This window comes from Strix aluco, chromosome 6 (assembly GCF_031877795.1).
Source record: "Strix aluco isolate bStrAlu1 chromosome 6, bStrAlu1.hap1, whole genome shotgun sequence".
Classification (NCBI taxonomy): Eukaryota; Metazoa; Chordata; class Aves; order Strigiformes; family Strigidae; genus Strix; species Strix aluco.
Window position 1 is genome coordinate 42,770,125 of NC_133936.1, and position 13,644 is coordinate 42,783,768.

Genomic DNA, 13,644 nt, shown 5'->3' on the forward strand with positions numbered 1-13,644 from the left:
CGCAGAGCCAGCAGTGGGGAACACCCTTGGTGTTAAATGCCAGCTTCATTCTCCTTTCCAAACTGTGTAGGTTCCCCATCATTGACTTTTCTTGCAATTAGAATGAAATAGTGAATGAAAATGTGAAATCATTAGCCCCAGAGCTATAGTTACCAATTTCTTCATGGCTTACTGGTGGGAGAACAGCTAATTAATATGACAGAACACATGGAAAATCTCACCAGTTTCCATATTGCAGGTGCTGGGCTTGTGCAATTACCTTTTAGGGCAAGGGAACTGTATAAGTGGTCCCAGGTGGGAGTTCTGTTCACTGGGAAGTCCCATCCTTGGAGTCTGCTTTCTGAAACACTCACAAGATGATGCCACATCCAAGTGTCTCTGCCAAGTGAAAACAGTTAGTTTTCCACTGCAGTGGAGTTGTGCTGTTAAAGCAGCAGGGAAGAGAGGGCACAGTCACAACCCTTAGTTTTCCATGCTGAGATTAAAAAATTGTCAATATAGCACAGAGTGTGGATGCATTTGTCTGAGTGTCAGGTAAACCTGGGCTGCTGGTGGAGCATGATTGTCCCCAACCTAAGTGGGTGTACAGATGAGCCCCCGTGTTTTGTCTGGTAAGCAAACTCCTGTGTTGTCAGGAGAACCAAGCTCATGGTTCTCCACTTCTCATGGGGAGATGCTATGTGGCAAAGCTGGTGTCAGTGCTGGAGTTGGTGGCAATAGCACAGGAGAAAGATCCTTTACAGAATAAAGCATATCCAGCGATGCAGACAGTATGGACTTCTACAGAACTCTACGGCAGCTACAGACTATTTTAAATCTATGTTTTTCAAGGCATCTTGCAGAACCTGCCAACCAAATATTTCAGGCCTGTGCAGTATCAAAGTACAATTACTTCAAATCATCTAGGAGCAAAGATGCACAGCACGACAGTAGTTTGTGTTTCACCAGTTTCCTGCTGATCTTCAAAAGCATACTGTCTTCACAGTGGTTTGAACTATACATCTGATATGTTTATCTGATGGGCTGGGAGTAATTTTGATGGTTGATAATAATCCAAAATGTGTGGGACTGCTGGACAAAATTCCAAATTCCACATTGACTAGCAGCTCAGAGGGCAAAACATGACTTTTAAGGGGTGGTAGTAATTTAAAAGGCAAACAAACCCACATCTGTTTAAAGCAGGACAGGGGATTAGAGAGTTCAAGAGCACGTTGAGAACAGAAGGCCATCTACCAAGCAAATGCCATTGTTTCTATGTCTCGGGCTCTTTCTGTGGACTTGGTTTGGTTGCTGTTCTTGATGTTAGGGTAAGGGGTATTGTATGCATGTTTATTTCTGCCTGAGGAGCTGATTTTAATGTAAACTTCCAAAATCCTATGACATGGAGATCTTTGGAGAAATCCCCACTTGGTGTAGAATTCTGCACCATTACAAACTGGTTGGTTTTCCATTACCTTTTTTAAAAGTCTTAAAACTGAGAAACCCAATGAAGCATGAAAACCTGCTAATACTTATCATAGTCAACAACAAATATCTTGTTGTAAGATAATGCAGTCAGTACGTCCTTCCATTCTACTAGTGTCCCGATACGGGTATCCTCAGGTTTGAACTAGATGTGTCTTTGACCAAGACAGACAACGGGGGCTTTTCGTTGTCAAGCTGCATCTGTATTTTACATCAGCATTTGGTATCTCAGCTGATAGGGGTTGGAAACTGCATATGTGTGTGCATAAGCTACTGAGTTCATAAGGTTATTTGAGACTGGAGATAGAATCCTGCTGTTTGCGGTACGTAAAAAGAAACAGAGCTAGGGAGCTTTACATTCCCACTGCTGGGCCTTGAATATTTGGCCAGCAATATGTACGTACCATGGTGCTGTCTTGCTGCTTTCCAGCCTATTTCTGCAAAGAAGTTCTGCTGTATTAAGTCAAACGAGTGGCTGAAAAGGTCCGTCCCTTCCTCTGGGAGGCAGCAAAGCTTGGAGGAAAAGGCAGTGTGTGTTGACATCTATTCCTTCTTGTGATGGTGGTGAAGTGCTCTGAATTGTGCCACCCTTTTGGTGTTAGGATGGCTTTTGGCACATGTTGGAGATCTGTGAATCTTTTCTTGAACCATTTGCTACGCTGCTTTGTCTCTTATTGATGTTGTGTGGTCAGCTGAATTTCCTACTGACATTTTCAGGCAGATTAGTCTCAGCTTGCCCGTCTGTGAACAATTCTAGTCCAAGGTCCTCAAAAAGACTAGATCACCAGACTAAACTTAAAGCTCTCTGTTTTATGGTCTTAGGGTACTTCTTTCAGTTCCAGTGCCTCCCTTTAGGTCCACAGGGATTTGTGGAGACTTTGTGGGTTGTTAGCTTTTGGTTCTTCAGTTGAATTGAACTGTGCTTCCTCCGGGTACTACCTCTTCAGCAAAACGAGCATGCCAAAGGCCAAATTTAACAAAACCCCTGAGATTCCTTCTCAGGCATCTCAGATACTTTGTAGAGAGCTGGTGGCAGAAATCCAGATAAACCGCACAATTCCAAAACAAACAACCCTCTTCCCCAGAGCAGCTTCTTCCCAGTCTTCTTATTTCCTCTGAGACTTTTTCTGATGCCCTTGGATGTAGAAGCTGTCAACACCTTCCTTTCTTCCCAGGCTCACCAGATCCTGTAGTCACAGCCTGTCTGGGAACCTCATCAGCCCACCAGCATGGTGGGCTGGGGGATGGCAGAAATCACTTCCCTGCACCCACCTGCTCTCAGGAGCCCAGGTGTAATTACCCAGTCAGCGTGGAAGCCATCCACTTCCCTTCCTCTGCTGAAAAAGTAACCTCTTTCCGTGCCTGAACCAGACAAATTTGCTTTGTAAAGTCTCTCTTTTTGCTCCCAAATCTCACTCATTCGTCCAAGATTGTTTAGCTAGGCAGGAGAGTTGGAGCTGTAAATTGAAGCACAGCTGCATAGCCCCCATGCAGTCCTGTTGAAGTTCAGCTTTCACAGAATCACAGAATCACAGAATCATCTCGGTTGGAAAGGACCTTGAAGATCATCTAGTGCAACTGTTAACCTAGCACTGACAGTTCCCGACTCCACCAGATCCCTCAGCGCTGGGTCAACCCGACTCTTCAACCCCTCCAGGGATGGGGACTGCACCACTGCCCTGGGCAGCCCATTCCAACGCCCAACAACCTCTTCTGGACAGAAATCCTTCCTAAGAGCCAGTCTAACCCTGCCCTGGCGCAGCTTGAGGCCATTCCCTCTTGTCCTGGCACTTGTTCCTTGGCTCAAGAGACTCATCCCCCCTCTCTGCACCCTCCTTTCAGGGAGTTGTAGAGGGCCAGGAGGTCTCCCCTCAGCCTCCTCTTCTCCAGACTAAACCCCCCCAGTTCCCTCAGCCTTCAAACACTAGTGGTCATGACTGGCTGAGCAGAAGAGCAGGATTTTCTTTCCCAGGTTCCCAAACCTGGTCAGGGAGATTGGCAACGATGTGGAGTCTGGGGTACAGCCAGGTTTTTGCTGGTTGCTGAGGGCTGCAATGGGGTGAGGACGAAGCGGGTTGCAGGGAGGGTGTAGCATGCTGCCTGGTGGCAGGGGACTGCAGGAGACAAGGATGGTGCTGGGGGTCCTGTGCTCTTAACGGCTGTGGCCTGGCTTTGCTAGGGAGTGTGATGCAGGATCGGGCAATCCTGACGTTCCCTGCTTCTCTCCCATCCATCACTCTTCTTTACTTCAAGGACAATTAAAAAAGAAACCACCGCAAGATACAATTGCCGTTTCTGAGCACGGTTTATTTGCTGACTATTCAAACAAGGGGCTGGGGTGTGACTAGTTCTGCCGGACAAGAGGCGTCGGGGCTGGTTCCAGGGACTCTTCCCTCAGGCCCAGGGCGGGGGCGGGCAGGGCCCGACCAGGCCGCGGGCCGGTTGCTAGGGCCGCGTTGTGCCTAGCAACCGCCTGCCCCGGCTCTGCGCTTGCGCAGTGAGGCGCCCCGGGCCGCGGGGCAGGCCGGGAATGCTCGGAGCCGCCGGTGGCGGCGGCGGCGCCGTCCCGCCGCTGCCGCCGCTATGAACGAGGCAGTGGTGCGGCGGACGCAGGAGTCGTTAGGCCGCGTGATCCGCAAGCCGCCGCTGACGGACCGGCTGCTGAGTAAGCCGCCCTTCCGCTACCTGCACGACGTGATCACCGAGGTGGGCCGGGAACCGGCCTGTGGGCCCGCTCCGCTGTTGCTAGGCAACAGGGCCTCCCTGCGGGCTCGGCCGCCCCCTGGCGGGCGGGGATGTGGCTGCCGCGGGGGGGGGGGGCGTCCCTCAGGCGCGGGGCTGGGGGGGGGGCTCTGCCGGGGGGACACCCGGGGACCTCGGCACCTTATCCGGGGCCTGCACAGGGCTGGGTGGCACACGCGGGTCACTGCTGCGGAGGGTATGCTCCGAGTAGCAAGGAAATCTCGGGGGTTTGAGGGTGTCTGGTGGTGGTTAAGACGAGACGAGGGGTCTGACTCTTTTCCTCAGTCTGCCGTGCATTTGATCTTTCATGAAACGTGCTAGTAGATTGTTTTTCCACCTCCCATTTAAAAAAAAAAAGTCTTAATTTTTGCATTCACTGAGCTGCTGCTTTTATATATGTAATCATATATAATTTTATATATATAATGATACATAATATGTATTATACCTGTAGTCAATAAGGGGATAATGCAGAGCTATGTTTAAAATGCATATGCTGGTGTTTACGTTGTGAATCTTCCAGATTCACCAACCATCAAGGTTAAAGATGGAATTAAATACAAAGGGAGGCCTGAGCTGTAAGCAAGGATTAGGTCTCATTGTTCCAGAGCATGTTCAGAGACACAGCAGACCTCTGAACCTGCTCTAGAAATAGTTCTAAACAAGGTATCACCTCTGAAAGCAAATAAGGCCAATGTATTTCCTGTTGCCGCATGAGCTTTATTGAACAGAGGCCTCCAAGTGTTCTTAACTTACTCCTTTTCTTCTGTTTTGAAGGTAATTAGAGTGACAGGTTTTATGAAAGGACTTTACACGGATTTTGAATTGAAATCAGATAACGTTAAGGTGGGTATGAAGCTTCCTTATTTATTTAGCTTTAATATTAGTGTTCTGTGAAACTTGCCACAAAGTGCTTTTGGTCTTTTCGGTGTTTGATGTCAAGTACCTGTCTTTAGTTTTGTGAAGAAATTGTAGAAGCTACTGCCTGTTGGTTATATTGTACAATGCATGAGGTGAAGGCATATAGATTGCATCTGTGGATGTGACACAAACAAGCATGTGTAAACAACTATTTCTGCACAGATTTCAAAACAGTGAAGGTTAATCTATGACCAGATCTGGGTTTCCAAAATACTGTTGTATTACAGATGAAAACCCTCATGTAGTGAGATTGCCTTGAAGTAGTTAGGTGTTGGTAATAAATCACCAACACTAGAAATCCACACACAGCTTTTTAGAGTCTTGGGGTCTCTCAATGGAATGTATGGTTTTATATTTATTGCTTTCTATACGTGTGTATACACACATACGTATATATGTATATGCACTGTATACATATATACAGTAAATATTCTTGCTTAATATTCCAGGACTTGCTGAGGTATTCATCTAGCATATGCATTCCACAGTAGGTTTATTACTGTATACAAACAGCTAATAACTGAAAGAGCAGGTTAATGTTATTACTGAAAACTGATTTTCTTAAGTACAAGGGTGACTTTAGTCTTCATTTGCTGCTTTTCTACTGTCTGCCTCTTTGCTGAGCTGATGCTGACTTCTCCAACTACCGACTTGATTGGAAACTTTGGTCGCTTATTCATGGCAAATAATGCAGTGTTTGTATGTTGCTAGTTAGACAGCTACATCCCTTGGTGATTGTTTAACATAGCAACTGAAAGTGTGAGGTCTGTGAGCCTGGCTTGTCATCCTACAGCTGGTGGCATGGATGTTCTATGCACTTCTTGCAGCTAATTATCAGTCTGATATGTACATTTATTTCTGTGACTGTTCTTATTGTTGTCAGGATAACTAAAATCTAAGTTATTTATACAACAGATTGTTGTTTTTGTTGATACTGTTCCTGTTGAAGCTTGTCAGTAGGTTCTGTGACGAAGAGCAGCTTAGCACACACTGCCTCTTCTTGGGAGAGCACCATGCATTTTATTTGTGGATTGAAAAAGCAGGTTTCCTAACAACTCCTGAGTAAGTCTTTGTATCTACGTACTGTGATAGCTGTGAAGTTGCACCAATCTTGAGTACCTCTCTGAGAATTTCTTTCACAGTCCATGAGATTGTGGTTTTCAAGAGTTCAGACAGAGGAGATCAAAATGTTGTGGTGTGGGGGAAAACATCTTTAGCTGGTGTTCCTCTTTTCAAAAACACTGGTCAGGGGAAAGACTTGGCTCTCACAGGATGCTTCCTTGCTGTGATTTCTGTTGGACTTGTAGAAAACCAGGAGAATAATCTTTATGCAGAGTCCAAAACTACCCACAAAGAGCTAGAGCCTGAGAGCAGCAGCTAGAGTCAGTGTTGTGAGTAACTCTATATATTTCTATGTGAGGGTGATCTGCTTTATGTAACACTAGGAAACAGCACTCCTCTGCTGTGAGGGTCTGGCAGTAGATGCACAGACTTGGAGCAGGCAGGATGCTTTCAGAAAAAAGAAAAGGTTTGTACCCACTGTGAAATACTCCCAGTGCTGTAACCTGTGGTGCCCTTGCTGTGGGCTGGGAAAAAATGAGAGGTGCTCTTTGCAAGTTGGCTGTGCTGTGCTGTTGCAGATCACGAGGTGCATAGACTGAAATTAGGAAAGCCCAAAGCTGGTGGTCTGTCCTCTGTGGCAGCTGGGGCTGGCTCCTGGTCTGGACATGCTCTTCTCCATGCTATGCAGTGTTATGCACACATACGTGCAGCAACTATCTTCATTTCTAGTTTCAACTCACCTCTCCCACCTGGACGTAGTGGGGTCCTGAAGTACCCACCGTTTCTTCTGTGCTACCTTTTATGTCTCCAGTGTTGGGACAGTACATTCTGCTTGGGTCGCTGGTCCCCTCCTCCTGCATAGAAAGATGTGGGAAGCAGGCTGGGAGCATCCCACAGCCAAATCTGGCCTGCAGAGCAGGCACGGGGACATCACCGAGTTCCAGTTTGTTTCAGGGATGTACAGTCAGAGCGATCAATTGGAGAGAGATGTAAGGGGGGTTTAAGGCGTGAGGATTCATTAATTGTTGGGACTTCTCTGAAACAAAAACACCTTTTTTACCAGCTGTCTGCATGTTTATAAGAAAGGTTCATCCTGTTGGGTCTAGTAAAAAGTTGTTCTCTTATAAATGGAAAGATTGGATATCAGGCTTATTCTTTTAATCTTTCACATTAGCTTCATATATATATATATATATACACACACAAAAAGTCTTTATATATATAAAAAGTCCTACCACTTGAAATAGAGGAGATGAGATACCTTTTTTTTTGAGCTCTACACAATAAAAAATATTTTCTTAACCTCTCAGCACTGTTTCAGATGTTTGGTTCTACTTTGATAGCATTTTATTTGCTGATGCAGGTGGGAGCTGTAGATTTCTCATTGGGTTCATAAGGATTTTTTACATGGACAGAACACACTGATAACGTAACTGCTGAAAATGATGAGGATGTAGGAGGAAGTTTTGGATCTTAATTTGAAAATGTTTGCTTTAGATTAGCGTCCTGTCTCCTTCCCAAAATTAATAGATCGCATATGTCCTTGGAAGGACAGACAACTATTTTAATAGAAGGGGGTTGCAGTATTTCCTTCTTTCCCTTTTTTTATTTTTGAATGCAGGGAGCACTGGTGAGGGTGAAGTGCTCCTGATGTTAATGGAGACAATCTGAAAATCCCAGCTATGTGGCAGTTGTTTGTTTTAATCCGTTTGGAAGAGCTGAAGACGGGAAGTACCCTGACTCTGGAGACTGTCTTCCCACGCCTATAGCTATCATGCACGTGCTTGCAGCAGAACCAGGTTCTGGTTTATGGAGAGGGGCTCTGGGGCTTGAGATACCACAGGAACAGCTCTGTTAAGCTCCAGTGCCCCAGGAGTGGGTAGTGCTACCCCATGGCCTGTAAAGAGCGTTGGCCTTCCTCAGCGGAGGAAATACTGGCTTCTCTTGCTTTCCTCTGTATCGGTACGTCTGTCGATTCGATCCAGGTCCTTCTGGATCTGCTCACCTGAGATATTCAGACAGTAAGTGCAGTGCAAAATCAGGTGTCTTACTGGATAATGACAACCGTTGCTTTTCTGAACCAACTGAAATGGCAGTGGTCTGCTTTTGAGTTATCAGTTTGAATGCGGTAGCTCATACCCTTTTGAACTGAAGCCTATTAAAACACACACAGAGAGTTCTTCTCACATGGGTTTACTTTTTAACAGGCTAGTAAAATACTTCATCTCCACTCATGACTGTAAAGGATGAGTGAGTAGACTTCTGTGCTGGACCTGGTGAATATTCCTTGAGTTTTATTATGTTTTATTAATAAAAATCTTCTTTTTCCTCCTGAGTATTCTGCAGCTGTAGAGGCTTCACACCATGATTTCATTCTCTGAGCCAGGAACCCTCCAATAAAATTTCACTTGGTGGGGGTTTGTTTATTTTGTCTTTATTTTTTTTTTTTCTTATGATTTTGCATAATCGCTAAAAGACATCATCTTTACTGAAGGGCACTTGGGGAAAGTTGTTTGTAAAGTATAATTATAAAACTGAAACACATCTGGTCATTGTGGAGATAAAAATATGTGCCTGTATCCCTCTCCCACCATCTTTCATATGTTTTCTTTACTCACTGTTAAGTCTGGTTTGTAAAGTGTGTGTACAAGCATGTAAGTCTCAGTTTAGACTCACGTTAGTCCTGTAACTTTGGGACTTCTGTGCTGAAAAATATTCAGGGGAAGAACTGTCCTTCTGAGCAATATCTGCTGTAACAGTCTTTTTATAACTCTTTAGTAATTCCTTTGGTAATATTTACAATAATTTCTTAAACAAAATTTTTATCTTCTTTAACACGTAATGCTTGAAAATAGAATGCAAAGGGTCCTATAGCAGTCTTAAAATGCACTGGAGCTAAATGATCAACATACTAAAAAGGCAAAGTTATACTTTCACTTTAGTCATTCCAGTTCAATGTTCATCCATTATCAAAGCTGTCATTTCTTAATCAGAAATAAATAGCTATATAAATCAGGAGCAGCCCTCTTTCCTGACCTTACAAACCACTTGCTGTTCTTGTTGTACGAAATGCTTTCTGCAACTATTCCTCCCATCAGAGTTTTTCTAGTCTTTAGGTGGTGTGTGGAATTATTTTGGAGTCTCAGTATTATTTCTTAATTGCTCTTTTACCAGGATAAAGATGCCAAAATCAGCTTCCTTCAGAAGGCAATTGATGCTGTTGTAATGGTAACAGGGGAGCCACTGTCAGTAAAACCAGCACGTGTTGTGGCTGGACATGAACCAGAAAAAACCAATGAATTTCTTCAAGCAATTGGGAAGTGTTGCTTAAATAAGGTACGATATCACATATATATTTTATACACATGGTGATATATTATCAGAGCTTATTTGCAACAGACATTATTAACACTTATCTGCTATTTTTAATTACACAAGATAAACATTGGATCACTACTTACAATAATAACAACAACAACAACAGAGAAATAGTATATGATCCTTAGCAGAGTTTAAGCCAGGTCCCCATGCAAATATGTTCTGGATATTTTAGTGCTTTTAATGTATACTGGTTTTTATTTTTCACTTTATTCATTGGTCATTTAATAACATCTATTAGATTTGAAGAAGAATATGAAGCTTCAGAACTTTTAAAACTTTTGGATGCAGACACATCAGACACATGAATTATATGACCTGATGCTGCTGCCTTTGACTTTCTGTCCTTTAAAATTTCAGTCAAATCTCTAATTCTGTTATAAAAGTAATTTTCCAATGTGCTGCCTTTTTTTTTTTTTTTTTTTTTTACTTTTTTGAATATGGAAATGCAGCAAAGGAGAAATTTGATAACCTGTTAAAAATAACTGCAGGGGCAGTTCTTAAAATAATTCTTGTATTCTTAAAATAATTGTGTCATTAAAAGTAATGGGGATTCTTTGCTTATAGGTGTTACAGAGATTTTTGAAATACAAAGGTGTTGTTGAAAACCCTTGAATTAATGAGTGTGAAGAAACTGTGTATATTTAACCATGAAATACTACAGTGTTTAGAGGCTGTCTGCAAATTTAGTTTGGATCATCTGATAATCTGCTCATCATTTTGTTTTAATTAGCTGAGTGCTTTGAGTTTCTTCCCTATGAGTTGCTTGAGAGCAGGAAGGGGGGAAGTTGATAAACATATGCACGGAGACTGGATGAGTTTGAAGATGTGCTTGATGGAACAGCTTTGTAGAATGTTGTGGTGAGATTTAATACCCAGAGGATGTAGTCCACCCATTTGAGCTAAGATAATTAGTGCCTCGGCTTTTATTGTGAAATATAAGCATTGTGAAAAAGATTTCCTTCAGTCTCTAGCTTGATACTTCTAGTGCTGGGCTGAGCACACTGCTTGGAATTACGTAGTTCAGGCAAATGTTGCTAATGTGCAGAAGTTTGTGTCTAAATGTGAAAACCCACAAAAATTCATACTTTTGCATTTACAAACCAAGAGAGAATCAGGAGTCAACCCCCAGGGCAATATCAGTTTTAGTGATCTAAAAGCCATTCCTGTTTCAGGAAGGAGAATTCCCTGGCAATGTGATGTTTTTTTCCTTTTTTTGTTAATGTAGTCAAACTCTTTGGCACTTGGACATGATGTTAATTTGCTGTCTAAATTATCTAATTAATAATTGCCTGTTATCTTAACAAATGAACTAGGTGCAGAAGCTTTTTAAACAGTGTAACTGCAGCTTTTTGGAAGTAATTCTTAATGTAGTTTTCTTTAGTGACTGTTGCTGATTAAGGAAGTATTAGGTGAAAGTGGAGTGGCCTAAGAGTGGATGTAAAGTTTTAAGAGTGTTTAACTAATCTAGCCATTGTGGTATAAGGATTTGACAGTCATTTACCCTACTGTTTTGAAAAATATTTAAGTTGTTACAATGAGAATTGCTATTGTACCATAATACATAAAAAGCACTATATATTCAGTTAGCTCTGGTACATAAAATCAAATTATTATAAGGAGGGATTTGACATTAGAGCATTGTTACTCCTGTGAAAGAATGTTTCCAAAAGAGCAGAAATAAGAGCTTTATTTATAAAAAAACCAACAAAAAACTCAACGAAAAATCCAACCCAAGACATGTTGATTACAGAGTTAGGAAGAAAGGAGACATTTCGTAAAATAACTTACTCGGTTCAGTGATGTTTTTCTATTCCTTGCAGCTGTCCAGTGATACTGCTGTGAAAAGGATCTTAGCTGGGGAAAGAGCTGATGCTAAAGGGAAACCTCCCTCCTCTAAATCTCGAGATAAAGAAAGGAGAGAATCCAAAACAGAAGAACACAAAAGCCATAAAGAGGTAGGCATTTGCAACTTTTGTGGGGTACAAGGGTCAACACTCTTTATGATTTGTTTGTTTGGGGCTTTTTTACCGTGCAGTTTCGTCTGTGTAAAGTAACTGTGTGATAGGGTTCCGTGTATTAGAAATAATTTTTAGTTTTTACTTGTGTTTTAGGGTAGAGGAGACACTGAAATTAAAGACAGAAGCTCAAGCAGAGACAGAAAACCCAAAGGAGATTTGAAAGAGAGCAAAGAAAGAGAAAAGGAAAGTGATAAACAGAAGGATAATGAAGACAGGCACAAAGACCCTGAAAGAGACACCTTTAAGGAAGGAGAAAAACAAGAAAGGGAAAGAAACAAAAGCATAACAACCAAGCAAGGAAGAGAAACAGAAAAAAACAAGGGAAAAGGAGACATAGAACGAGAAGATGATCTTGAGCGTGATAAAGGACAGGAAAGAGAGAAAAAAAATGAAGGAGGAAGAGAAAAGGACAGACTGAAAGGAAGAGACAAAGATAAGGCTAGGGACAGAGAACGAGAGAAAGACAGAGGAAAAGATCGGGAAAGGGATAGACAAAGGGACAGAGAAAAAGATGGGGAGCACTTAAGAGAACATGGAAAGGATAAAGCAGAGAAAAAGGTAATTGAAATCTCATTTCAGAGAATAACTTTTTGCATGCTGTGGTAGGACTGAAGTTTTCTTCTAAAGGCCTTGCATGTTTGTATTTCTGCTCATTTAACAATTAAATACTTTCTTTAACGGCAGTTACTCTCATGAAGTGAAAGTGTTGGTGTGGATTTGATCTGGTAAGAGTGTGACTGAGGCCATATGTGTAACTTCACAATACATCTTGACTTGAGCCATCAGACTCATCTGACTGTGCTTCCTGAACATCTAATAAGCAGTTTCTGTTCTGAGCTCTGCATGTCCGAATTCTGATCACATTAGATTATGTTTGACAGAGAGAGGTGACAGTGACTGTTGGAACTGTGTATTTCTATCTTCATGTGTCTTCCCAGTAATGCGTGCTGTTGTTGCAGCCAGAGGCAGCTTTTCGGGAAAATGGGGCTGAAGAGAGTTCCTTTGGGCTATGACTAGTCATTAATATCTCTCTTGAGCTTACTTCTTCCATATCAGGACACACAGGATGGACTTGTACATCTGTAGTTTTTTTCTGGCTTTCTAGATTAAGCTGCTGACTTCTAGCTTGATTTCCCCCCCCCCCCCCCCCCCCTCCTTGAAAGAACAGTTGGGAAGCCCATCTAGGTCGAATCATTTCCCTCTTGCAATGGTGCTCTATTTGCAGTGGACTCTGCACATCAGGTTGCATCTTTGAGAATGAACACATCCCCTGTTTCCCCATACTTCAGGCCTTCTCAGAGTAAAGGCCTAAACTGCCTTAAGAGACATCTCTTCATTGCCTTTCATTTTACTGTTCTTTTTATCTTCGCTCTTCCTCCTCTAAATATTTCCTATTCTCGTTTTCTGTTCTGTTACATGGTGGCTCATGGTAGAAATTTGGGATTAATGGACATCAGAGGTGCTTCTGTTAAGGGGCAGTTTAATTTTGTTAGATGTGAGAAAGCACTTCTGTCAGCACGTGTCTGCTGGCCTTAAGGATTCTTGCCTTCCTGATAGTACTCAGAGAGAACAATGTTTAACTGTTGATTTTGTTTGGTTAGTCATTCGGAGGAGACAAGGTAAAGGGGACAGGTAAATGGATAAGGTAGATGGGTGCACGTTGTAATGTGCTCAGTTCAACTCTGTGCTCCTTTCCCCTTTCACATTATTCAGGTAACTAGCTCACTTCTCAGCACACTGAATCTAAAGCAATTAATTTCTTTTCAGTCCGCAGATGCTGAGGAATCCACGCTTAGAAAAATACAGAGGCCAACAAAAGACAGCAAGTGCCAGCCAGATAATGAGGTTAGTAGCATAGAAGATCTGGGAAGGTGAATACTGAAAGTGTTGCATTTAGAATGATGTGGGAGTCTGCATGAAAAGAATGTAGGATTGAAAGGTAGGTAGATGACGAGTTCTAGGGCTATAAAATAGAAACTTGTCTGGTTGTTTGGTGTTTTTGCTGTGGGTGGTTTTTTTTTTAAATTTCTCTGAGCTTGGACAAAAAAAAGTCTAC

The 13,644-nt window shown here is 42.6% G+C and overlaps 1 protein-coding gene across 3 annotated transcripts in view; it reads left to right on the forward strand.

Annotated features, from left to right (window-relative positions):
- The first annotated feature begins 3,993 nt into the window (after positions 1 to 3,993).
- Positions 3,994 to 13,644, forward strand: part of TRAF3IP1 (TRAF3 interacting protein 1) — a 46,359-nt gene continuing 36,708 nt past the window's right edge. Inside the window, exons 1-6 of one of the 3 annotated variants that reach the window (XM_074829845.1) lie at positions 3,994 to 4,170; positions 4,984 to 5,052; positions 9,364 to 9,525; positions 11,391 to 11,525; positions 11,682 to 12,146; positions 13,356 to 13,433. In XM_074829845.1, the coding sequence (XP_074685946.1) occupies positions 4,048 to 4,170; positions 4,984 to 5,052; positions 9,364 to 9,525; positions 11,391 to 11,525; positions 11,682 to 12,146; positions 13,356 to 13,433 (1,032 nt within the window). In that variant the 5' untranslated portion in view covers positions 3,994 to 4,047. The remainder of the gene's footprint in view (positions 4,171 to 4,983; positions 5,053 to 9,363; positions 9,526 to 11,390; positions 11,526 to 11,681; positions 12,147 to 13,355; positions 13,434 to 13,644) is intronic. The other 2 variants (XM_074829846.1, XM_074829847.1) reach the window with 2 other exon arrangements.